The sequence below is a fragment of the Rhea americana genome, unplaced genomic scaffold, assembly GCF_003343005.1.
Source record: "Rhea americana isolate MKP2758 unplaced genomic scaffold, rheAme1 scaffold_122, whole genome shotgun sequence".
Lineage (NCBI taxonomy): Eukaryota > Metazoa > Chordata > Aves > Rheiformes > Rheidae > Rhea > Rhea americana.
In genome coordinates, this window is record NW_028185284.1 from 1,228,083 (window position 1) to 1,252,341 (window position 24,259).

The 24,259-nt window shown below is 42.6% G+C and overlaps 1 protein-coding gene and 1 long non-coding RNA gene across 2 annotated transcripts in view; one reads left to right on the top strand and one right to left on the bottom strand.

Annotated features, from left to right (window-relative positions):
- The window catches only part of BLNK (B cell linker), a 98,104-nt gene that overhangs the window by 43,663 nt on the left and 30,182 nt on the right, over positions 1-24,259 (bottom strand). Inside the window, exon 3 of the mRNA XM_085325734.1 lies at positions 22,084-22,130. Within this exon, the coding sequence (XP_085181860.1) occupies positions 22,084-22,130 (47 nt within the window). The remainder of the gene's footprint in view (positions 1-22,083; positions 22,131-24,259) is intronic.
- Positions 15,547-19,624, top strand: LOC146600346 (uncharacterized). Its single transcript, XR_014898278.1, has 3 exons — positions 15,547-15,933; positions 16,509-16,636; positions 17,227-19,624. It is a non-coding gene; the product is annotated as an uncharacterized LOC146600346 (long non-coding RNA).

Genomic DNA, 24,259 nt, shown 5'->3' on the forward strand with positions numbered 1-24,259 from the left:
GCGGCGCGGGGGCGGCGGCGGCAGCGGCGGCCCCGCGGCCCGGGAGCCGCGGTTAATCGTTTCGCAATGGAAAAAAAACGAGTCCAAAAGTTCAGACCCGCAGCCCGGCCCCTCTCCGCCCTTCGGAGCCCCCGGGAGAGGCAGTCCCCGGCGGAGGGGCGCTCCTGCCTCGGGGGCTGCGGCAGGGCCAGGTACCAGCCCGGGTGGGCACGGTGGCCCTGTGCTGGGCACGGTGGCTCTGCTTCTCCCCCAGCCAGGATGGGCTGGCTCCCAGCGCGCTGCCGTGGGCACTTTCCCCTTCCCAAAGAGTCTCCAGCAAAAAAGTAGGGAAAACTCCCACTGTCCCCATCCTTCTGGATATCACTGTCAGAAACAGAAACGTTTCCTCACCCTCTTAAACTAAGGCAGGAGCAAAACCTGACTCAGCCTGGGCAAGGCCGTTCCCACCCAAGATGCAGCTACCAGATCGGTGTTTAATGGCTCTCGTATGCCCGAGCCTGGGATTTTTTGTATAGTCTGGGGCTCAGCCTTTTCTTTTCTCTCTCTCTCCCCCCCCCCCTTTTTCCCAGGTTGGTCTCTGTAGACAGCTGTTTTTTCCTGAGGGGTGAAAAGCAGGTATTCATATTCTGCCTTTATCCTGAACTACAGACTAGCATGCTTTTTGAATTCKGTGGCTTTTGCTCTCTCTTTCCATATCTTTCTGTATCTTTCACTTGTCTGTGGCTTAGTTTATAAAGTAAGGCCACTCTAGGTGAGAAATCTTTATTTATTTATTTATTTATTATATATATATAAAAAAATGTATATCTGAATCATGATGATAACCTTTTGGTAGTGCAATGTGTTTTGAGGGCCTCAGAAGGTATTTCTTGGGGAGATTCTCCAGCCACTTGGACTAGATTTCCAGCTAGGTGAGTTTCCTCCCTAGAATGTGCTGATTATAATTGTTTCTTTGTGAAGATGTAGCGGCAAAACATGCTTCCCTGGTTAGTGGGGAGACAGAGAGGGTGCCACAAGATTTGCATCTTTTAGTAACAGTATTGCTCTGATTGTGGCATGGCCAATGATTTTTATCTCTGAGCTTTCAACATGGAAGTCACTGTATTTCCATACAGCATTTCTCTAGGGATGGCCAGTATTGAGCAATTTGTACTATCTGGTGTATCTTACAAAGTTCATGGATTTTAAGGAATAACATAATAATATCATTTACTACACACACTTCTGGAATTCCACCTTGATTTATGAACTGGACACCTTTGCAAGCTTATTCTGTAAAAGTTATTTTGAAAATTAAGGTTGCACTCTTGCAGTGTAAAGAAGTGGGTGTAAATAATTTGCAGTGTCACTTAACTTTTTGCTTGTATAATCTTCTTGCCATATTTAAATCTATATCAGAATCTGAGATTCGATCAGCAGGCCCATGCAATGATTTCTTTTAGACAAAACCTGGCTGTTGCCTGAGTAGCAGAGAAATCCCAAGTTGTTTCTCTCTGAGATCTGGGATGGTAGAGTGTCATTCCCACTGCATACTGCTTTCACCTCGCTTGTCCCTGACTCCACAACTGAGGGGTTTTAATGCTGGGCAGTCCATGGTGCAGAGGGCTTTCGCGGGCTTTCGCGGGCTTTCGCTCTGCTCTGCAGCGCGCTGCCACCTCGTCCTTGGGCTCTGCTCCCAGAAAGGCGTCCCCACGGATGCCCTCTTCCTGGGGCACTTCCTGAGGCTGGACTTGGCCTTGCTCGGTGCTTGTAGCAGCACAGCTTCAGCCGGTTCCCTCCTCCCCGAGCACTGCAGAGCCTGGTGATCTGCTGGCTCCCGTGTCCATGTAGCTGTGCAGTGAAATAGGCTGGGAAGGGAATCCACTGCAAACGGTCTGGCACTGGGTAACCAGAAGTAACAAAAAAGGAAGTTTTAACTGGCAGGGTTCTTCGATTTGGTTCAGTGCACAAATGCTTGTGAGAGTGCAGCACTAGGGGTGGGAGGAATAGGCTGTGTAACTGCTTAAACTGGTACTGCTGCCTAAAGGTCACTCCTGAGAAAGTTCCCATTGCGCAAGGCTTACTCATGAGATCTTGTGGCACCTGCCACAAGGCCTTTCACTGCTCATATCTCAACCTGCTTGTTTCTTCCGTGCACACATGTGGCCCAACACACAGTCCTCCCTCACTTTAATATCCGTTAGCCTCTTGTAGCAAAAAAAGCTTTTCCCACTACTCCTGCAGGGCTTGTTTGTACGTAACCCTGGAAAACTGTACAGGCAGAGGAGATAAGCACTTGTCCTCACAGCTTGCATACTCTGACTGCTTACACAGAGCACATGTTATTTCCCCTTATTTCCACCCCCATCAAGATACTCTGACTCTTTTTTAGAGAGGAAAGGAGGCCTGGGCTAGAATTAACAGGGGGCGCTAGTACAGGGGTTGGCTCATGCAGAGCGTGGACAAAGAATAAGTCAACMCCCAGAAAGAACAGCAAATGCAGGGCCCAGTGTCCCTCAGTTATCTTAAATCTAAAAGCACGTGATGGAGAGTTTCTCCTGACCATCTTAGCATATGCTGAAACTRGGAGTCAAGTGCAGTGTGTCTAAGTCCTGAAATTAAAAAAAGGAACCCTTCATCTCCCAAACCAGATGATGCCAACCAAAGCCTCTCTGGTTATGATCCCATAGTGAAAGCCCTTCTCTTCCCAGTTTAAATGTATGCATGCACCTGGAGCATTTGGATCTAAACAATGTAGCCTCATCAAAAAAGATTACAGCCTCTTAGCACTTTCTGTTCCACCTCCAAATCTGCATACATAGCCACCTATCCTGCTATTGACCAAGCTTATCTGGGTAGGACAACATAGGACAACCACTTAGCCTTAAATAAGGAACACACAAATCCCTCCAAATGGCCTGCGGCCTCTACTTTTCCTAGCAGATGGTTTCAGAATCAAATTTCTGGCACACATTGGGACTGATCCTATCTGTGGTCAAGAAGATTTTTATGTAGTCCAAATTTGGCCTGTAAAAGCCTTTAATCAAACCTTATGTGAGGAACGCAGAAAGACGAGCTATGCTAGTCATCTGGCTGATGCACTGAACCAGTGATTTGAGGTAGAAAGGGGGCGGCCACAGTTTCTGTGGAGAAGGAGCCCTGCAGACCAGCAAAAGTGCAGGTAGGCGGAAGGACTTCCTCTCTCTTTGCCTTTATTTTACCCCAGAAGTGGCATGTCTGTGGCCCCGGGCAGAAGAGATGGGGCAGGGCATCACTAAGCTCGACTCCCAGCAACGACTTTCCTTCCTCTTTAGGAGGACTGGGACGGTCTAGAGGCAGTTATGGTGTCATCCTATTTTTGTAGTTGTTGTCACCCTGGCAACTGCCCCTCTCAGACTTCATGCACTCATATGGAGAATGGCAAAGAGGAACCGGGATCCAGTTTACTGAGTGGGTGGCGTCTTGGCTGCAACCTTGGTTCATGCGAAACTTTCCCAGCCACGAGCACCACTCCTGATGGGGTGGGGTGGGGGAGGATTGGTTTCGAGGAATGTGTCACCAGTGCCAGCTCCGCACACCTTGGCACGTCCTGCAAGCGCGGCCGCCCGYTGAGCCCTGGTGCTGCGGCCGGGGCAGCAGCTGCCCCGGCGTAGGGGAGGGCGGCAGGTCCCGGGGAGAGCAGCTGCTGCTGGGGCCTGGCAGGGATCTGCAGTGCTGGAGAGAGCGTGCTGGGCACCACGGGGACGCGTTGCTGGCCAGCCTGTGGGGGCTGGCATGTCCCACAAGGCGGTGGCCCAGGGGAATGTATTTTCATGCCTTGAGTGAGGCTTTGTGCAGGGACATTCCTGCAGTCCCAGTTTTCTAGAGCATCACCATTCAGGCTCTGTATCTAAGGAGTATTCACTTATCTAACTTTTTAAGAATCATGTGGAATCTGCTTTTTTGTGATAAGGTGGGTAGCTGGTAACTTTATTTTCCTGCATGTGGCTATGACAGATACAGGATAAATTCCTGGCCCCATTACCTAATGCAAATGATGAGGTGCTTGCCAGTTTGTCCAGAATTGTTCACAGAGTATTCATGATCTTTTATTTTTGCTACTCAAAATACTATTGAAATTTTTGGCCTTATTAATACTTTGACAGAATATCTAAATGCTATTCAGTTTTTGCAGCATCATTTCCTCATCACTGCACGTGCTGTGGCTCAGTCTGAACTGTCTCCCCGACCCTCTCCCAGTACGTCTGTGTAGTTCTCTTATGCTCATAAATAAAAAGATTTTGAAAAGATTTTTCTTTATCTTGCATATTCAAAAACTAAAATTATAGTTACCCCTCTGTTATTATCTGCTATTTATTCCCTCCGGCTCATTCCTTGTACATGCTTCCTCACTCTGGTGACTTGTCTCGTTTCTACTGAAGAGTTGTGAAATAGTCAAGGCATGATCAAAACAAGACTTTGTGCAACGAACTTCGTCTTWAGCTGTTGGTATCTTATCTTCATTAGGTCAAAATTTGTTGCAAATTATTGCCAAATATTTCCTGTTTACTTAGGGCTCGGTTTTTCTATACCCTATTGTTAAGATCATTAGTGATTTCACTTTGCTTCCTCTAGTAAATAGACAGCTCTTGTAATGCAGAAACAAGATATCAGAAGACCTATCTGAAGGTGATATAGTCCTCAGTAAACAGTGTCCCTAGATCAGAACAAGTATCTTCATACAGAGGCATCATTAAAGAGAAATCAAAAATCCAGAGTTTGATTACTACCAGGGACAAATCTGATGTTTTTTCTTGATTACAGGTTTCTGTCCAACTCCTTTGATGACTGCTTTTTCCAGTGAAATTAATGCTGTGCAATTTAATACCTTGCAGTGTATAGGTTGTGTGATGATTTGGGGTTTGTCAGGGATTCCTGCTGAAGCTGCTAATATTACTAATATTCATATTACAATGTTAAATATTACATAAAGTATCAGTAGTACATATCTTCCTTTTAAACCCACAAACTTTAACGTTAGCGGCTTTTTATGGAAACCATTCACGTCACAGTTTTAATGTGGATTATGGGTTTGAGCTATGTTTATTCTAGGGGACCTGGGAGACATCTGAGTTTCTGCCCTGGGTCTGCAGCCCAAGCCACGTCCCAGCCACGCAACAGGAGGAGGCTCAGTGGTGCATCAGCATCGCCCCATAGCCTCATCTGCAGACCAGAAAACCTAGGCACATGTCCCAGGCAGTAGAAACAGGGCAAGTGGGGAGCCAGGCTGCAGTAGATATTGTGATAAATCCAAGCCAGTATGTAGATGCAGCCTTGGCTTTCAGTTGTCATTTCTGAACATCTAAGATTTTGCACAGCTAAAATAAAAAGTGAGAATTGTAGACTGTATCATGTAGCATAAAAACTTAGTGATGAGGAGRTGAATAAAAAGAACTGCAAATGGATTAATGTAAAACATTATTGATTTATACTAAATCTTTCTAATGTTCTATTTTTAATGCTTTGAGGAGACAGTGCTGCATCAAAGAATCTCAATGAACTATGCATGGCTATTTCAAGAGGAAGCTATTTTTTACAGATTACATTAATGCTCATAGCCACAGTCTAGTGCCTTCAATATACATAAAGCAGCTGAGAAACTTGATTTGAAGTAAGCAATCACTTTGATAACAAGGTTTCAATTTTATTTATGATATAAGCATGTAAGGCTTGCTTTTTTTCTCAGTCGTGTTAGAAAACCCAATTCTTAATCCCTTATCAATTACTAAAGTTTTGTCTTCAACATTAACAGAGAAGATTGAGCCAAAAAATGTTCTCAGAAATACTCAAGAGTGAAGAATGCAACTGTTCTTTATAGGAAAGAATTACTGAAATGGATTTTATGTAAAACCTGTCTTGCTGAGTAGCTAGTGTATTTATTGTATTAGTTATATTCTGGGGAATTTGGGGAAATGGAAGATGAATGTTTTACTTTGAAAGGACAGCTTCATGAGCTTTTGCTTGCCTTTTTCTTCCAAGTCATGACRAAAGAGCAGAAAATAAGCTTTCCTGAGTAATACCTAAAATGATTGAAAATTCACTTCAAAATATCTGTCTGATCTTGCTCTCTTGAAGTCAKCGTATTTCACCTAATTCAGAGGTAAATCGCTCTACCTATCTCTACATGCAGTCTTAATTCTCTCTCGGACACCAGTAATTGCTTCAGAAAGGTATTTATTCCTATGTGAAGGTCTCCAAAATTTGAATCTACTGCTTGTGTTCCCGCTTGCTGCTGCTGCTGCTGCAGGGATAGCATTAGAGGTGAGAGCTCTAGCCACTGACGGAGTGTAATGTGGATGCAAATGTAGCCAGGCAGCAGAAGGAATATGGCTTGATCAGTCTGTGTTCACGTGAATGTCAGAAGATAGCTACGGCAGTTCTCAAGGCTGTGGAAATTCAGTGTTTGAAAATAGCAAAAAATGATACCACCYGAGTCTGAAATGGAATCTGTAAGAATGTTGCAGGCCTTAATTTTTGCTAAAGCTGTATTATTTTAAGATATTTTGTGTCTATTTGATCTCTTCTGCTTTCAGAATATCCTCAGGAAGACATGTCAGCAATACGCCGCGGCAATGAAGAGAGGAGGGGAAATGGATAGTTACCACTAGACTGTCACATGCTGCCGGGATGGGTTTAGTRCATGGCAATGTGGGTCTGAATGCAAATCGGTAGTGCTCGATACCATGGCAAAAGACAGCTCGAACTCAGTTGTTTCAAACTGTGTCAATTTGGAAACAGTTTTGTTTCCCCTCTATTTCTATTTCAGTTGATGCACTGCCTACTTAACTTGCCGCTCAGTGTCTCTTCTCTGGTATTTGGAAACCATGAGTTTATGGAATGTGATCCTCATAACATTATATGTATTTATTACTTACTAATTGCTATAAACAGGCAAAACACTACTGTATTTGTTCTTTAAAGTAACACATAATTTTTAACAGAAAAAGTTGTATGTGGGCACTCAGTTGTGTCTCTGCAGATGAGAGGAAGATACTCTGTTATTACCTGTTCTGTGCTAAGTATTTTAAAGTAATACTTATTTTCAAACATTTTWGTCTCATCATTGAGACTTGTCAAATAGTTTAACGTCACAGTGTTAATTTTGGAAGACTCCTAGCACCTGCCTTAGGAATCTTAAAGCTTTAGTTTGTTACCACTTCAGACACTAAATATCTTATTTGAAGTAATAGTAGACAGAAGATGCATTTGAAAATACAACTCTGGATTTAATTGAATGGGATTTGGGTTTGTTTCTAGCTCACTGCAGGAAGCAGGCAGTACATGTAGGCAGCAAATTAAACTATGGGGTAGGCAGAGATGTGAAAGCAGTAAATTTAGTAGGATTTTCTCATGAAGGGGCTTCTGAACAAACTCATTTTAGCACCTGCACAGAAAACGTGGTTTATTTCCCTGGGGACAAACCCACTGTGTAAAAAGCTGCACTTCTGCTTTTCAGCCTTGCCGTCATCTGTTCCACGTGCACACAGAGACACAAAATTTGCTCCTTCAGACAGCGTAATTATTTAGTGCTTAAGCTGAAAGCGCTTGAGGCCACATTGCCTTGGAGGCAGTGATCTGTGTGGAGCCAGCAGACAGGGACCGGGGAGAGACGAGGCTGCTGCACTGCTCTGCAGCACAGTGCTGCTGCACGACGCACAAGTCTCGTCCCCTCCTGGCAGGAAAGAGGCACCGTAACACGGAGGTTCACATCTGGCCAGCTGTAACCTCCCTACCAACCGAACCGACAAAAGCGAAGGCACGGTGGCACGGGCTTCCTCGCAGCCTGCCGAGCCAGCCTGGCGTCTAACATTCCTCTGGGGCTTGTGCACCTTCGTCCCTGGTTGCTAGAGCCCGCTGTATTAAATCTTGGGCAAATTTGSCTCTCTGTGCTGCAATCAGTCCTCCTGTTTGTGATGCAGACCTACCCTGGAGAGACCCCAAGAGACTTAGCAGAAGTGCTTAGGAGAGTGCGTTATTTGGCCCTGGCACTAAGACTTGCAGAAAGATGGAGGAGGATGTGGGAAGAGAAGGTGTTTTTGGTCCTTCTTTTCCGTGTGTGCCTACTCAAGCATCAGTCCGAGTTCAGACATACATCTTTAATGGTCTAAACAGGGTTGTATCTCTGCTGACAAAATCACTGTGTATACTCACACTAAAAAGAAATTGCACTAATTTTCCAAATTTCCAAATAGAAGGGATGTCCTAAAACAAGGTTATTTTTGTGTAGCGCCAATTCTGTTTACACTCGYCATGGTGCTGTTGGCACCTGGAAGCAGCCAGAAAACCAACAGCAGTTAAAGCACTTCTCTCCTGCACTGGTCCGTAACGCAGCCAAGGAAAACGGTTGGTTTTATCTTTTCTCCAGAATGACCTGGTAATCTGAACTGCCTCGGTGACCATAATAATTCCTCTCTGAGCACACTGAGGAACAAAAAAACTACTTTTGTCCATAGTCTTTCTTGTTTTCAGGCGTTTTTGCCTTCTTCTGCCTGCGCTGTTCTGTTTCTTGGAGAAGGGGAATCGCYCGACCCTGTCTCCAGGGAGTGGGAATAGCTGCAAAGAAGCTCCCAAGGTCCTTCTCACCCCAAAGTACAGCGGATTTGAAATATTGCCTTGAAAAACAGGCAGTGCGGTGACCAGGGAGAGGAGGGAATTTTGAAAAGAAAAAAAAGTCTCATTAAAACTAAAAGTAGCAAACCACTGTGTGAAATCATAACAAGAGTTTAATAAATGAAAGTCCTGTATTGATATGGCTAGATATAAAATAAATACATGTAATACACTCTTCTGTGGAGAAAAATAATTCAGACTTGTAACTACAGCCATGAAATTTGTCTGTTATCTTGGGCTGCAAACTTTGTGAATTGTTGCAAATATTATGTTTRCAGTTGCTAACTTTAATTGCATTAAGACTACAAAACTTTAGCAAATGAATAGGAGTGCCATACAATATCAAAGTGTGTTATTATTTTTATGTATCCTATTTTGAAGCATTCATTGTTGTAGTAAAGCATTTAAAGTTATTTCATAAAGAGTTATTTCATAAGTCAGAGGTCATCAAAGCTGGCATCTTTTTACTCTCAGGGTTTGGTAGGAGAAGAAAAATCTACATTTAGTAGCAAACCCTGGGATTCAGAATACCTATTTCTGCTTCTTGGTCATCTCTTCAGATTTCAAATATAAAAAGTACCTAGGGAGAAGTGAAGGAAGGAAGACAATTTGATAGAAGCCTAYATTTAAGGAAAGTGCTTATATGTGAATTTTAATGTTCACTGCTTTGYGGTAGCACATAGTAGTCTCATTCATAAATGATGATTCCTGCCTTGAGGAAGTTACAATACAAAAAAGTTTTGGGTTTAAAGGAAGTTGCTCTCTGGTAGGTTAGAAATACATACCCAGGTGATAGTTTCTTCCCAATATCTGGAGCATGGACTTGGACACTTAAACCTCCTGTATGTTGTAGAGATCTGACTGGGGTTTACGGATGTTGCATGTTTGAAGTTGTCCTGTCTGTTATTGCCAYAATATTTTTGAGTCAAGAATATGTTTATAAACAGACTTGTGACTGAAAACTAGTCCTATGAATTTTGTAGAGTTTGTAATTTGAAACTGTTGGAAAGGTTTATATTTTCGTACAGCTTTTGCCATAAAATGTTTGCAYTGATTAGCAAAGAGTTTTCCAGAGTAACAGAATGTTCTATGTGGAAATTACAGATTTTTAAGGTATCTTTTCCTTAAGGGTTGTGGTTTCCTTCAAGCCTTACTCTTGGTCTGCTAGTTAACTTTCATCCCTCAGTTCTCTGAGGAATTTCCCTTTTTAGGAAAAAAAAAAATAACAAACCTCAAAGTATCATGAGTTTCTAAAGAAGCTTTAGAAACTTTTTTCTTCTTGGTGGAACTGACACCACTAACGTGGCCCTGACTATTCGTCCGGAGGTTCAATCTGTTTGCTCCAGCGGTGTCCGAAGGGGCAGCTGGCGAGGTTTGCACGGCGGTAGGAGCGYGCGCGGGCGCCGGGCCCCAGCCGCAGCCCCGGGGGCTCCTGCCAGAGCTGTCGCGGGACCCGCACGGACCTTTCTTGGCTCTGCCCCGGCGTTGCTTCACTTTAAATGGAAGTAAAGCGCCGCTGAAGAATATCAGGGTAGAAAGAAATGCGGTATCGCAACGCTTCCAGATCGTGCGTTCACCGCAGCAGCCCCTGGCGCTGCGCCCGGTTCGAAACGGTCTTGGCGCGGGGTTGTGGCGGAGCAGCGTTTCGCGGCTGGGCAGAAAGCGAGGCTTTCACAGAAACTCGTTCTCTATCCTGTGGACTCTGCGAGTTGCCTAATAGGAACAGATACATGCTAATATGCTGGTTTTTTACATAGGCTGGTTTTGGGCCATTTAGATCTTTAAACCTGAAGACTCTATTCCTAATTTTTCTTTGCTATTAATGAAGGATCTGATACTATATCCACCTTGCTGAGGATGGAGAAGTATTGCTGGAAAGGCATCATCTGCCAGGGCTCTGGTCCGTCCTTTGAAATTGGCTACGTTTGTTATTTCCCACTGTTGGTTTCCCTGAAGAAAGCTAAGAATCAGCAGCAGCAGTGCAACGGTGCTGTATCATGCGTATTCAGTACAGCTTTTGATTAAAAGCTGAAAGAGTTGAAATTTTGGTTTCATCTGTAGTAACTGGAAAGGGATTAGCTGGCAGAGAATACCTGGAAGACTGTATGTGTGCACTGAACTTGTCTTTTATTAAAAAGATAAAATAGTGAAAGGAATTATTTGACTTTGCCATTTTTTTCAGAGTATGTAACAGTCCTGTTGCGTCTGCGATCTTGAACGGCAGTATCTGCTCATCAGAGCAATGGCCTGGACGTGCCCTACACTTCCTCACATTTCTTCAGAATATTATTGTTCGAAGGCAGAGGAATGAGATAAGGAATATACTGATAAGAGTAATTAACTGTGTCGGATAGATCTCGGATCTAGAAGCAGATCTGATGTACAGTAAGGCAAYGAAACAGTAAGGTGTTTTTAGGTTATTCTCAATACCCTGAGACATTGTCATAAAATAATAAAAAGCAGTGAAACTGGACAGTAAGGAACTAAACAGGAGAAATGACAGAGCTGTGGTAGCAGGTGTTTGGGGAAACTGAAACATCAGAAATGTGAAGAAGAAACCAATACTTAAAGCTCCATCAAGGATATCACCGGCAGCTACCTAAAACGTGGCTGTAGCACAAGGTGGAGGAGAACAGAAAGTGAGAGAGCTAGTATAGAAACTGTCAGAAACTTAAAATCTCTCCCCCCCCCCTCCGAACTCTTGACTATCAGGAACAGCAGGAGGTTATCAGAATCAAGCATGAGTTGTGGAAGGACAAAATGAAATGTTTTAAAAAGCAGAGTCAGGCAGTACAGCTCTACTGTCGTTTAACAAGTCCTCTCAGCCCAGACTGAGAGAGCTCTGGGCAGGGGGATGAGCTGCCTCCCGTGCTGGCCGGCGTCCTTTCGTCCTTCCACTTCCAGACGGTTGAGAAAATAACCCGAGAGCGACCTGAGAGGGAGGCTTAGGCTGCTACCCGCGGGGCCAGATGCTGGCCACAGTCCGCCCTTAAGTCGTTTCACCTCTTCAACATTTTTCAGCATATCTGAATTTTTTGCTTCTAAGAACTGTAAACAAACGTCAAGTTTTTAAAGGCGCCGTGTGTTTACGCTGTGCAGCGGAGCGTGGTGCCGAGAGCCGGTAACGCCCGAGCGGTCTCTGGGCGATAGTGGAGGAGCTGCACCACGGGACAAGGCGTTTTAGCGGCGGTGCAGCGTGCCGCACCGCTACTCTCCTGCCTTTGGCGGCTGAGCGACAGCTCTGCAACGCTGAAAGCTAGTGAAAGCGTGCATYGAAGTTGCCTGTGAATCTTAATTTGACTGCCATAAATATGTGCATTAATTTAGGTGGTTACAGTCTTTGCACAGAGGCCCTCTGATGTTATGAATCAAGTGTTGCAGGAGCACTAATATCATCCCTTGCGTAGGTGAGCACAAGTGCCATCACGTCAGTGCCAGGGGTTGTTAATTCCCCACACTAGCACTGCTATGGGAAAGGGAGCCTTAGGAGGCAGGCGCTGCTAAACTGGTATTCATTTGCATGATTAATGCAATGTCTGCCCTTGCTTGGGGCAAATCTCTCACATACATGTTTTTCGGGAAATGTAGCAATTTGCTGGGTTACCACCTGTAGCTGGGCAGCCCGCTGGGTTTCAGCTCGGGGATGCTGCTGCAGCCCTCGCGCAGGGAGAGGGCTGCTGCCGCGCTCCTGGGTCCTCTGCCGGGCCAGCTGTGTCGAGCTGGCTCGCCCGAAACTGTTGCAAGTGACTGGTTGCTGCGGGCACCAACCGTCTGGGCAGCAGCTGCAGCAAGCCGTCCCACCACAGCCCCTTCACTTCTCTTTGCACCTCGTCTTCACGTGTTTCCTCCACCCTGCCTGGCTGGCCGACCCCGTTTTTAAGTATTGCTGGCATATCATGGCTTGGGTAGTTCTTGCTCTTCCAAACGTATCCTATCTCAACTTTTTACCTGTTTTCTTCTCGTTCTTGAAATCAAAAAGACCCTAATTAAAGAGTTTAATGCTTTCCTTTCTTGTCTTAGAAGTACTGAATAGATGGCCTGACATCACAGCAAACGCGCAGGGACCAGTGAATGAAGCGCTGCGCACTTACATAAAAGCAGAASAGGGTTATGTTTTCCCCTGCTAGCACAGAGGCTGGTCTAAAGTGAGATGAATGAAATGKCTCTCCCGCAGAGAGCAGAAGTATGTGTTGATAACACAGAGTAAATTAAATAGTGTATTTCTTTCAAAAAATGAGAGGACTCCAGTGCGGAGGGCTGGAGCAGAATGGTCTGTTTTCTGCACGGTGTGTGCTTGCACCGGGACACATGTGGAATTCAGCTAAAGTGAGCTTATAAATTAATAGTTTTCACACTTCATTGCTTGAACGAGCCAGAAGTTATTTTCTTCTGATTTTTGAGTCCCAGGTGCAGCACTTTCTGACTACCAAATGTGATTGTCTAAAAGGGAAGAAAGACCAGTGAATTGAAACTACAACAACCTGTTCTCTGAGGGCTGCACACAACCTTGTAATAGAGAAAAGCAAAGCAAATCAGCTAGCCGGGTGGAGGAAGAAGATCCTGTCCAGATATACGACGACGGTGGTGAAGAACTGGCTTGTGACTCAGGCAGCAGCTTCTATTCTCGATTCTGCTTCTGGCTTTGTGTGTAAATATACGCAGGTCATTTGAGCCTGTGTCCTGAAGAGGTGACCCCTAATTTTTTCTTTACATTTCAGTACCTAACCTGAGCCACCCTGGGGCTGATTTTCTGTTGATATTTAGGCTGCTCTACAGTACTAGAAATAAATGTTTCTTTTTTCCACTAAAATTTAGTGAGATTAAGCTGACTGTTACAGACTTGGACTTTCCCTACAGCTGGACCAGCATATGGTTTTTCCTCAGAGGTTCATCTGCGCTTACTCTTGAAGGAGGCTTAGTATATCTCTAATATTATTCTGCACTAGTCTGTCATGCCAGGATCAATAAGAGCCTGTGATTTAGCTTTCTAAATGTCCCTAAAAGTGAGAATAATGCTTCCAATATTAAAGAGGAACTTATATAATTATACTGTCAAACCCACCTGGAATGGTGCTCCCGAAATGGCTGGGTAGAGCTAGGCTAACATGAAAGGAGCACGGTCAAGGTTGAGTCTGAGCCTAAAATTTCCTCATTTAGAGGTTGTCCCGAACAGCAGGAGGGGAAATGTAGTCTGTGAAGGAACAGAAGCAATTCTGGAGACCTTGCTAATTTATATACTTTATATAGTTTATATTACTATTATATATACTATTATATATTATTTATACCGATGCGTGCCAGCTACCACTGCAGCTTCGTATCTTCACCTCTTTCTGCGTTTTCCTAACTGGTGCTAGGAGGATGAAATGTGCCATCGGAGATGCCTAGAGAACTTGGAACTCGTTTGTATTGAAGGCACTAATGGTACTAGGAGGAAGAACTGGGATTTCCTCTGACATCCTCAAATCCTATCAGTTCTTTGGCAAACTCCAGCTCATTCCACTTGCTATCAGTTAGATTATGTTTAGTAATTTAATTGGTTGAAAGTGGGATTATTTGCAGAAAGAAAGGATGGGAAAAAAGACAAAATTATTTAATTTCATTAGACATTTTGGATGTAATTTCCATTACAATGGGGAAAAAGCCAACCTTGACTTAAAATTAATACTTATTTCCTCCTTTGTATGTGGAATACTGTCTATGTCTGTAAGGCTGAGGCATTCCTTGTCACTGCAATAGTGATTATTCAGTATAATATTAGTATGTGCAGAAGGAAAGCCTTTTCTTGTAGTTATATTCCATCTACACAGCTCAGAGGCAAAATATGGTCCCTGGAATGACAAAAACTAAAACATTGCTGAGGTAATTTTCATTTTAATCACTGCTTCAGTACTGCACCATACTAACGTTTGGTTTGCTTCCATATCTATTTGGAAAGTAATAATATCCCAGAAAATATTTGGATATCAGGATTCCATCAGAAAATACAAATTAGTGTATTCTCAACTTTTGAAAAAACTGTATTGCAACTGATTGTACCTGTTTTTCAAAGACTGAAGCACTATTTTATTTACAAATAGGCTTTGTAAATCTCTTGCGATTCCCAATGATTCATGTAGATAGGTACCTGTTTTCTGTCTGTCAAATGTAGTTTTTGCCTACATATTTATTTTGTTATCAAGTAAAGGCTTGTAATCATAGTCATTTCCTGTCAACTTTTAAAAATAGCTTTATACAACTGCAGTTGATGAAACTGTGTAGTAAGAAAGGCCACTGAAGGAGGCGCTTATTAAGCATTGCGTTTGCTTAAAATGTTCTTCATATAAAATTTCTAMGGGATGCCACAGGAAACATGGAAGGTAAGGCTGCTGCCTAAGCGCTCAGCTCTAAGAGTTTGTCTTAACGGCGAACTGTAGCAGATGCTGAGCTGGCAGGATGCGAATCTGCYGTGATCTAAAAGCCGTACAGGACGAGACTGAACGTGGGGCGATACGCATGGCTCCTCAGCTGCACCCGTTACTACCCGGCTGCCCCCAAGCTCCCCGAGCTCCAGCGGTGTCTGTGTTAGGGCTGGGATTTGCCCTGCCTGGAAAGCCATTTAGCTCATTCCAGCTTGCATCTCAAGGCATCACTAAGAAAGGAAACAKTTTTTCTGAAGGTTTCTTTCATGAGGTTGTAGTCATAGGAGAATGTGAAGTACAGAACTAATTTCTTCCATGTACAGTTTTCCTTCTACATTATTTTCAATATGAAAAAGAACCATAAAATACAAATTCTGTATTCATCTATGGAAAAGCATCACATGTCATTGGACTTAAATATGGAGAACATATTTTGCCAAAATGGACTATCACAATTTTTGGGCAAATCTCAAAAAAAAAAAAAAAAAAGTTAAACTTTTGCTGAAGACGATTTGGATTTAGTCTGTGCTAAGAAAAGCACCCAGTTACGGATTAACAGAACTGGAATTAACAGAAGTCTGTCTGTCTGCCTGTCTGCCTGTCTGTGTGTTCTCCTGACCAGATACTTTTCTCGACATAAACTGAGGAGCTGAGATAAGGGAGGTGCCATAACTGTGGTCCAGGTTCAAATCCATGCTGTCTTTAAGGGTGCCACGAGGCTTTTATGCCATGGTCTTACTCTCTACTGTCTTTCAGTGCTAAGTTTTGGTAAGATGCTTCTAAAATCATTTTAAAATAACAGTTTTGCCTGGCTTTGGATTCCAGATAGCATGGTGAACAGTCTGGCTGCAAGAGCAGAGGTGACCTTCCTAGGAGAGCCTGGGACAAAATGTGTGCTTMAATTGTGAGTAGGTCTTTCCTCCTCAAATAACTCATGTCGTGCAAAAATCTCAGTWGCTAGTGGCAGGGTGTGAGAGAAACTGATATAAAGAAAGTGTCTGTTGCCCCCTTTCTGCTGCAGGAGGAGTATAATTTCTCTGCTGCTTTAACAGGAGGCAAGATGGTCTTGTTTTGCCAAGCAGATATTTCATAGATCCTCCTGTGAACTCAGGAATAGCTCAAATTACTTGTAATCAGCAGGCAATGACTGTCTCTGTAAGTATTTGATGCCTGAGCAGACTCTTCTCACAGATAGGGTATTTTGCCTTTTCCTGCTAAAAATGAGTAAATAATACATACGAATGTGTTTTAAAGCCAAATTCATATATATATATGATTTTTTTTATATATATATATACATATATATCTATTTGGAGTGTCTATTGCGGCCAAGAAAGACCCCTGTGGTATGTTTCTGTGACGTTAGAGTGGTTACATACTGGAAACCTCTTTAGGTCTCTAAAAGGTATCATTTTTATTGCTTGGGAGGTTATTGTGTTAAGAGAGTTTTTCTAAACTTGCTGCCCTGGCCTTTTTCAGGTTTCTGAATAGGTGGAGATTTCTAAAGTGGCATTTCAGCTATACCGAGAACTAAGAAAAGCAAGGAATAAAATCTGCATATTTAGGTTTATAAAACCATCTTCCTGAGTCAGCGCTGGTATTTAAAGGTAACAGGGTAATTTAAAATCCATTATGGAGTATCCCAATGAGAGGGTCAAACCTTTCCTGCCTGCTAAATAATGGGATAGACGTCATGTACTGCTATTGCTTTTCCAGCTTGAAGCCTTTGCTGGGGCAGAATGGCAAAGGATTTCGGTCCTGCTGCACCTCCCTGACAGAGACAGCAAAAGCTCTGGAGCAATCGTCTTGCTTGCTTGCTAAGGAACAAGACCGCGCAGAAATCTCATTGCTTTTAGTAGTACTAGTCCCTTGATGTTATACTCCTTGGTTAGAGAAAGTAGAGCACAGAAATAAAACAGAAAAGCCAGAAATTAAAATAATTCATAGTGAAACTGAAAGTGCCTTGTTGCATACCCCACGCTTATTAACTAAGAGTACCTTTAATATTAAGAATGTCTRTATAAACCCCTGGTTCCCAAAACAGGATGAGAAAACTCTCTACATGTGAAATTTTAATGACATTACAGTCTCTCAGCCTATTATTGTATTTCCTGACTTTTCCTTTGTTTGATTCTTCAGTTGAACTATTGCTTTAATGTTTGTGTGTTTAATTTTCTTGTCTGTTTAAATGTAACAGGTGACAACGCATCATGCTCGCAAGCACTTGGAACAACGATTCTACCTAGAAACCTGGATAAGGAGTTAGGAACAGGCGAAAGGATGTGCGTAAAGGCTGGAGCGGCCCCCGGCAGCCGCAGCGGCGGCGCCGYGGGCCGTTGCTTCGCCAGGAGTCACCACGATATTCTGCTCTCCTCCGTGCATGCATCTCCCATGTCCCTACGGCRTCAAAGCTCACGAGTGGGACCTTGGAAAGCGGCTTTAATCTATAGTGCGGTTTTACAGTTTTCCGTATTATTTGGAAACAGGACTTCATAGCTTCTGTTGTGAACAGGGGAATACTGTTACTCCCATTCTGCAGATGGGAAAGGAAGCACGGCACRCTGCAATAATTTGCCCAAGTTCACTTGTGAAGTCTGTGGCAGAGCAAGGTGTCAACTGGATCTTCATCAGATCAATGTAGTGACTATTAGACACCTTCACTCCAAAATATTTGGCCTTAAGAATTCTCCCCYGGCCAGCTGCAAAGGTGCTAAGAGGTTTCCAGTCCTTAGCACCTGAGATATTGGCCTGGAGTAAGGGTGAATAACTTGTTTGTGGCATTTAAATGTTGCTAGCTGTAGAAATGCTGAAGAGCGAGTTTTCCAGATTAGGTTGTTTGCCTTCCTTAAGGAAGGWGTAAAAGAAAAAGGCAGGTGGAGGGGGAAAGATGAAAAATAAGTTAATGTATCTGTTTGTAGCTCTAGCAGTTCTGAATTATGCGAGTGCATACATTTCAAGTGGAACATCTCACCATTACGAAGATACTTTTCTGATAATGAAATGGCTCTTACAATTCAGAATTTATTCATATGTCTCAGGAAAAGCGATCTCTGTTGCTTGGAAGACAAGAATGAAAAATTTYAACCTAGATTTATTTCATTAAAAAATTACGAACAAGTGAAAAATAGATGCTAGAAAGTAATCTGGAAATCAATCTTAACTACACAACAGTTACTTGATTTATGAATAGCATTTTTTTTCCTGCATATACAATAAATTCTTGGCAGAATAAAATTGTGGTATTTTTCACAGCAGCAAAAAGTGATAGATGTTTATTTCAAGACAAGGACTTCAAATGCTGCCCACACCATAATTAAGCAAAGCTCGTAATTACAGAGTCCTRTCACTGTTCACCTATTATCTAGGATCTTCCGGAACTTCATGTTGCCATGTACAAGTGCCAGATGCAAAGTCTGACACTTCATGTCTGATCTGTGGGTGCAGATTTCCTGTTACCGTGACAGTCTGACACAGCTAGAGCAGGCTTCTGGCTTTGCACRTATGATAAAAAGAAGTGACCTGGTAGTGAAAGTTTCCAGCTTTCATCTTGGAAAAGTGTCCCTAGAGCACAGAGGCTGAGAGCAAAATTTATTTCCAGTTTGGTTTGGGATGCATTTCTCATTGTATTAGATATAAAGAAGGCCTTTTAATTTCACGGTCCCTGGGAAAGGGAAACTCGAGTAAGCTGAAAATATTGTGAAATAATTTCTGCATAAACATCTGATACTAAAGTYTCGAACTACCGATGTGGACGAGATTGAGCTGTAATTATATTTCTTTCTCAGGATGTGCTTCCAAATCCTGAGTGTATATCATTTGATTATAGTTTATGTGTCAGGTTTGTTGCATAGCACTATAAATTCCAGTCTTATTTGCACAGTGTAGTAAAGTGTTAAGTAAAGATACTGAGAGAGCATGTGTGGAAAGCACCTAAGTTCCAGTATTTGAAATACCTGTGGTATGAGGCTGACTTTGATATCTGCTCCCTCTTAAAGAGTGCTCCTGAATTTCATGTATTATTCTAGATATTTTTCTTCCTGGAAAAAATGTCAACACTGAGTAAATCGGCCCATGGCTAATTTAAGTGAGATGTTTGAGACTTCTCCAGTGAGAAATACTTGGGAAAGTCTGTTGTGCTGCAGTTCTTGTTCAGTGTTCGGGGGGTTTTGGATGACCCCAGGCTGTTAGGGGAAGAGTGTTTCAACCCAGTCTGATGTGCAGAGCGAAAAATAGAAAAGTGCCTCTGCAGGCACCTAGGAAGGACTTCTAAGCAAAACTCAAGATTTCAACATGGGGTCAGGACTACTGGAAACTTAGGAGAGAGTGAGAGCAGTTTGTTGCATGATTTTGGCAGACAGAGGATGAATTTTGGGGTTTGCCCCTCAGGACGCTGCTCTCTCTTGTTCGACAGCAGCGCTTGCTCTCTTCTAGTGTTATTTTGGAAAGTGTGGAGGGAAGTCTTTTGTTATTGCATCTCGCTAGAAGGCCACGAGAAAGAGGTTGGTCACTGGTCATTTCACTACTGTATTGGCTAGCTGCTCGAAGCAGTCCGGATAGCGCTGTGGCTTTAGGTGTAGATGAGAAGTCGTTTATTTTCGGCTGTCGTTAGGCTGTCAAAGCCAGTGCTAATTGAATTAAAGAATATAATAAACTTTTCTTAAAAAGTCTAGTGTGAAAAAAAGATTATTTCAGACTATTTCAGAATTACTGCAAGAAATGCTTCCCAGGGAAAACATTTTTCCTTTTTTTTTGCTTCTGTTAGCCTGTGCCACTAGGGAGTCRGTTCGGTACGGAGCCAGAAGGAAAAGTGCCTTCCGCGGGGTGTTTGGGCATATTTAGTGCAGGAGTCAGGGAGGTACACCCATACCTGGCTGCAGCTTGCTCCTGGCACATCTGTGGGATCTTCTAGCAGAAGGTAGAATAACTGCCTGTTTTAGTTCACAAAGTATTTACAGCCTTCCACACTCAAAATCCTTCTAGCGGATAAGTAACGTAGCGTTTCACTGCTGAGAACCAGACCSGGAAAGGCAAAGAGCTTTTGAGGGAGGTGCTTCAGGGTAACCAGCTCCCATCTAAGGAGATGCCCGAAGAAACGTTTGCAACAGGCAGGGGACCTTGCACCTTYCCTGGAGCACTGGCCACTGCCAGGAGATGGTGTCCGAAGAGGCAGTTGCWCTCACCTTGTCTGGCAATTGCCCTGTTCCTGTTTATTTATCCTTCATGCTTTGATCCAGTGTGGACTACTGGCTGTATATACGTGCCTATACCTAGGCCTGTTCATCAGGCCTAGGTGGGTTAATGTAAGCCTTCTCCAGTTAAACCACGCAAACCGAGTGCTAGACACCTGGGCATTTTTTCCAACAGCAAGTAGTAAGATGCAATAGAAACAGCCCTTAGAATGGCGCAGTAGGTGCTGGGGACCTGATGTCCCCAATATGCATTTTAGGAGTTTATTGCTGCGGACTGGCTCTAGTCTAGCTTTTTGTTTTCTGCTCGACAACAGAATTCCTCTTACAGAATTACAGAATTCCTMTTACAGAATTACAGAATTCTTATTAGAAAACATCTTTTGCTCTTCCAATTTACCATGTGAGAATTCAAGGACTAAATGATCACATGAGCAGAAGCCCAACGCTTGGTCTCAGAGCAGTAGACTTCTGTTGGCCCTAATTGTGTACTAGGTCAGATTCATATATATGACAGAAACAGAAGTCACATCCCTGCTTAACTTCATATTCATGCTCTCTACATTTCCTGTCAAAATGATGTCCCATTAGACTTAATTACTTTGCAAGAAAGTCCTTTGGCATTTGACTTATTCATCTAGTTAATGACTAAAACGAACCCAGGATAATATTAACTTAYACTCTGATCACATTCTTATCAATAGGAATATAATTTTGATGTGTAAAATGGCCCTCAAGTTCCTCCAGCTTCTTATGAATAGAGTGGGATTTGCGAAAAAAAAATCTGTTGTGGTAAATAGATTTCAAGTTTTCCCTGCTAGGAAAAACAATCTTACATGGAAYAATAAAAGCTGCTAGGTGAAGCAGAGCAACTCACTCCATACTAAACTGAATTCTTCCTGATTTTATTGTCTCACAGAGAAAACTCCTTGGTATTATTTTCTGTGAATACAAGCAGAATAATACACCTGAACATTAAGGCTATCTTTTACATGAACTTGAATGTCACGAAATGTATGAATACATTTCCTGTTATACCTGAAGTTGCTTATTCAGTTCTATTTAACTGAGAATGGGGTGCATTTCTAATGRTATTTGCCTATAAATACAGTAGCAATTGGAATACATCACTCACATACATACAGACCCTTCACTCAGTTCACATCAGGGATCAGTAGCAATAGCTTTTGGTCATCAGCATCTGCCTTCGGGATGACCTAGACTTTTTAAACCTTATTACTGAAATTTTGAGCCAGCTAGTATTAGAGAAGGTATTTTGAATTGTCAGCAGAGACCTCAGTGGTCTGGGGTTAGACTCTGATCTTTTTTAACTGCATGGGGTCGGAAGGGTTCTGGGTAAGCAGTTCGAGTTTTAGCTCTGCTCTGTAATATGGGATGATCTGCAACGCCCTTTCTGCGATATTTCACTGGGCTGATTTTTACCTCTCAAAAGCCCCRACAKCCAGTGTTTTCACAATAACATTTAYGTCCAGATATTCAACATAGCACTTTGATAATCTGATCACTTAAATTGGACCCTAAGCAGCAGCTGAACCAATTCTGAATGTTTGGCCCCAAACATGGTTCAGCAGAAGAGCTTTTACGTTCCAGAAAAAATCTGAGCTTGTGCTTTTCCTGACTGCGCTGGGGCTGGGACAGAAGAGACTTTCTTGTCTCCTGACCTCAACCACGGTTCTTGAAAAGCTGCCAGGGTCTCTGTCCTGAGAAAGTCCCACCCCAGCCAGTCAACGTCCTTAGCACAACAGGTTACAAATCCCTTCCGTGCTTAGTTATTAACAGAGAAACTGGCAGCGTACAACAGAGCATGAGTCATTTTGTGGGGATGCAGAAAAGAATGAGAAACTTACGGCTGATGCATTATTTTGAATCGGTTCAGCTCGTACTCTGATATATTCTGGAAAGAGAGAAAACAGGTTTTGTTATTTTAAATTAAGAGCAATTAAATTGAGATGAATGCATTAAGTGAAGTACATGACAGTTTTAATAGTGAACTAAGCAAAGACCTACAACCAGTTTTTATTTTATAGTCTCATCTTGGTTAGTGTTTAACTTATTACTGGCATTTTGTAACATTTCTGGAAGGCAGGGAGCACATGSTGCGTTGTTGAACTGGAATTTAACCTGGCATGTGACATATTAAATTATGCTGGTTAATGAATCATTCAAAAAGTGATAAGCAAGCCACTTCATATGGACTCTTTCCAGCTCACAACAGAATTTCTTTGGGGKTTTTTTCTAAAATCAGTGGAAGATCAGTGTAACAGTGGTTAAATGGGAGATTAATTTAACAGCGGTTAGGGGGACTATTAATATTAAGTCACAGTTTGGTCTGTTACTGTGCTAGGCTTTTGCAAACCCATGAAARACTGGGGATGAGGAAAGAAGATACAGAATTTTTAGTGTGTTGTCTTGGCACATATGATAACGTAGAGACACATCTTTGTGCCAAGCAAGCTAATTCTGGTACTGGGAACAGTTTAGCCAAATCATCTAAAAAATCCTAGTAGCTCAATATACCTTTCATCTTCGCACGCCTAATTATCCATGGATAATCCATGTATTGCACTAAAGCAGGAGAAATAATACTTCTATGTTCAAACTAGTGCTGTACCTTGCAGCCAAACTGCTTGAGTCAGTCTTGTAAGCTAGTCTAAATTAAAATTGTATTTGCTGTTGATTGCCAAGGAATTTTCTTTCAGTGCAGAATTTCCAGTAAAATCTCTGCAGGTCGTACGCAGACCAAGGTGTATCTATATAGGTAATTGCCTGGCTTTAGTCCAGAAACCCAAATGCCCTCTTTGTCCCCACGGATCGCGACAGGGACGGGCCAAGTAGCAGACTGAACTCTCTTTCTAGCTTTGTGTCAGGAGGAAAAAAATAGTCCTCTTGTTTCCTGAGACTTCCTAGGCACAGCTATAGTGGATGTGAACTCTCTGAAACTGGTATTTTTCCGTGATTTGAGCCATGCTGAGCTAATTGCAATGTGGCCGCTTTAGTCCGGCTCTGTCTGTTTTTCTGAATAACACCCCACACACCAGTCCCCTTCCAAACTGTTTCGCCTTTTCTCTCACCCTCCCATCAACGTGATAGGTGAGTTTGTCGCAGGCATGCAAAATGAGACACTGACAACGCGGCTATGAGATGAGCAGACCAAGTGGGAAACATGTAAGATCTCAAAGAAAACATTTCCTCAGCCTATWTTTAAATTCAAGTGAATCTTTGCGTTTATTTAAGTTCTTCTTTATTTTTGTTGTGAAAATATGTGATTTCAGACACCAGAGAACCCCCTCTATGTAATACTTAGCCTGTCTTACTGCAACAAAAAACAGCTGTATAGCTATATGTAGTGTGTATGATAATTAGCAGCTCATCTGGCAGATCTAAAAATCACCAAATTCYTGAGAAAATTTAAAAACTGTATTGAGCTTTATGAGTATTATATGGCCTCTCTGGGCTCGTTCAGGCTTCATCACCAAAATGCTACAGCAGTCAATATTAGGATGACCTCTGTTAGTTGTCTACTAAATAAGAAGAGGAAGTTTTGCCTTTTATTGTAAGGACTTGATTCTTGTTCACTCCCTTTTCTTTGCGAAATAGGATCTGTAAACATTTACTTGTTTATATTAAGATTGCAAAGGCATATTTGCTCAGTGATCGCAATAAAATAACTTATGTAATTCTTGCTCTGTTCCACACTGGTAGTCCCTGGCATGCATTTCCTGAGCAGCGTCCTTCTGTAGGTATCCCTTTGGCATAGGCATGTACTACGCACACAGCCAGATCAGATATTTTATTGTTTTTTTCTGCTGGGAGTTTGTTTAGCAGAGGAGGAAACTATGGACTCAAACTTTCCCTGGACTGGTGAATATTTTAGACACAGAGTTTTATCTTGCTTCCTTTTTTAGAGATAGTATTTAATRCTAGAATTAAATTGTGAGTTTTCCTAAGTTTGAGGAGATTATGGGTCCAGTATTTCTTATTTAGTATTTTCATTTTTGCAGAAARTTGTACCATTGATTTTAA